This window comes from Sinocyclocheilus grahami, unplaced genomic scaffold (genome assembly GCF_001515645.1).
Source record: "Sinocyclocheilus grahami isolate Dianchi unplaced genomic scaffold, SAMN03320097.WGS_v1.1 scaffold1270.1, whole genome shotgun sequence".
Taxonomy (NCBI): Eukaryota; Metazoa; Chordata; class Actinopteri; order Cypriniformes; family Cyprinidae; genus Sinocyclocheilus; species Sinocyclocheilus grahami.
Window position 1 is genome coordinate 298,602 of NW_015506449.1, and position 1,686 is coordinate 300,287.

General features: G+C 52.4%; 1 protein-coding gene across 1 annotated transcript in view; it reads left to right on the top strand.

Annotated features, from left to right (window-relative positions):
- LOC107568665 (biorientation of chromosomes in cell division protein 1-like 1) overlaps window positions 1-1,685 on the top strand; it is a gene marked incomplete at its 3' end in the record, with an annotated part of 7,589 nt that extends 5,904 nt beyond the window's left edge. The window contains exons 8-10 of the mRNA XM_016254642.1: window positions 136-256; window positions 383-437; window positions 519-1,685. Of these exons, the coding sequence (XP_016110128.1) occupies window positions 136-256; window positions 383-437; window positions 519-1,685 (1,343 nt within the window). The remainder of the gene's footprint in view (window positions 1-135; window positions 257-382; window positions 438-518) is intronic.
- Window position 1,686: the final 1 nt, after the last annotated feature.

Sequence of the window (1,686 nt, forward strand, 5' to 3'; positions counted from 1 at the left end):
GTGTGTGTGTGTGTGTGTGTGAGAGAGAGCGAGAGAGTATGTGTGTGTGTGTGTGTGTGTGAGAGAGAGAGCGTGTGAGTGTGTGTGTGTGTGTGTGTTGATGATCTGATCTCTGTCATGATTTTCTCCTAACAGATCGGAAGAAACAGGCGACTATCTTTGCAGATCAGAGACCCCGAGCTAAAGAGGCTCGAAAAGAGAAGAAGGTCCTGGAGAAGAAAGTGGCTCTGAGCAGACAGAGAAAGAGAGACTCCAGGTTAGTGGGGCAAACTTTGGTATGACCAGTAACTAGTTCCCTAAAGCTAGTGGTTTTCAGAAAACTCCATATGATGCATAAATGGACCAGATGGTAAGACACTTCTCATTAACTCCTGCATTTCAGAAAAGAGGATGAGAGGAATAAAAGTGACACTGAAGGTGATTCAGTCAGCAAAGATGTAAGTGTCTCTCACTCTCCAGCTCTCTCTCTCTCTCTGTCTGTCTCTCAGTAGTGAACCCTTCTGTCCGTCTCTCTGCAGGTGAAGCCCGTAGGTCTGAAGTCAGTGCGACGGCCGTCTGATCTGGAGCAGCAGCATAGGAAGATGACAGATAGTGACGAGAAACTCCCTGACAAAAAACGCATTCACTCCTTCATCCTGGACCTGGAGCTGGGAACAGAGGAACGCCGCAAAAACGCTCGGAAAGACTCGCTTTTCAAAGAGAAGGAGAAAGAGCGCGGCGTCCCTGACGAACGACTCAAGCACAAACTCAAGACGGAGAGCAGGAAGAGCGGAGACGCCACAGCCGACGAGAAAGATGGAGGGACTGCAAAAGGAGCAGCTGACGAGAAGAAGGGGTCAAAGGTCAAGCCAGACAGGAAGAGTTCCGTGTCTTCTCGAGAAAGCAAGACGAGTGTCTCTGAAGCTGCGGATGAAGGGAACCTGAAGAAAGGAAAGACAGCTGTGAACGAGAAGGAGAAACCGAAGCTGCTCCGGCGTCTGGACTCCACCGGCTCCTCAGAGGAGAGGTCAGAGGTCGAGACGGGTTCAGAGGTCAGCCGGAAGCAAGACAAGCACCCTAAAGAGATTCTCAAGCGGTCAAGGAGTCACCCGGAGACTAAAGTGGGAGAGAAGCCCAAGGTGCGGATGGATAGGAAAGATTCGTCTGTGGACGAGACTCATCTGCAGAAATCCGGCTCGGAAACCGAGAGCGACGTCCGAAAGGCGGAGACGGGGCCGAAGCTCAAATCCCTAACGGAGAAGCACAAGTCTAAACCCCAGAATCCCACTGCGGGCAAATCGGAGAAACAAACGGAAGCCAAGAGTAAACCAGGAACCGCAGAACAGAAGAAAGAGGACAAGAAAACCTCAGAGGAGAAAACGAAGGATGCAAAGGTTGCGAAGAAAACAACTGAGAAGATGCAGCAGAAAGATTCTGAGAGCAAGTCGGGAGGGAAGGAGAGTCCCAGGACTGGAGAACCAGCGGATCAGACGCATCTAGTGTTGACTGCACCGGACGACCCTTACGCCGCCCTGAGCGACGTTACTCCCGATCCTGAGGACGAGGAGGCGGTGCTTAAAGAGCCCCGCCCACTGTCTGCAGAAGCCGGCACCCTCTTGAGCCTGATGGATGTCCACACCTCCGCCTCAGAGCTCGCTGTCTGGAGGGAAGCGGAGGCCGATAGGAAGATGAAGGAAGCGGCTCTTG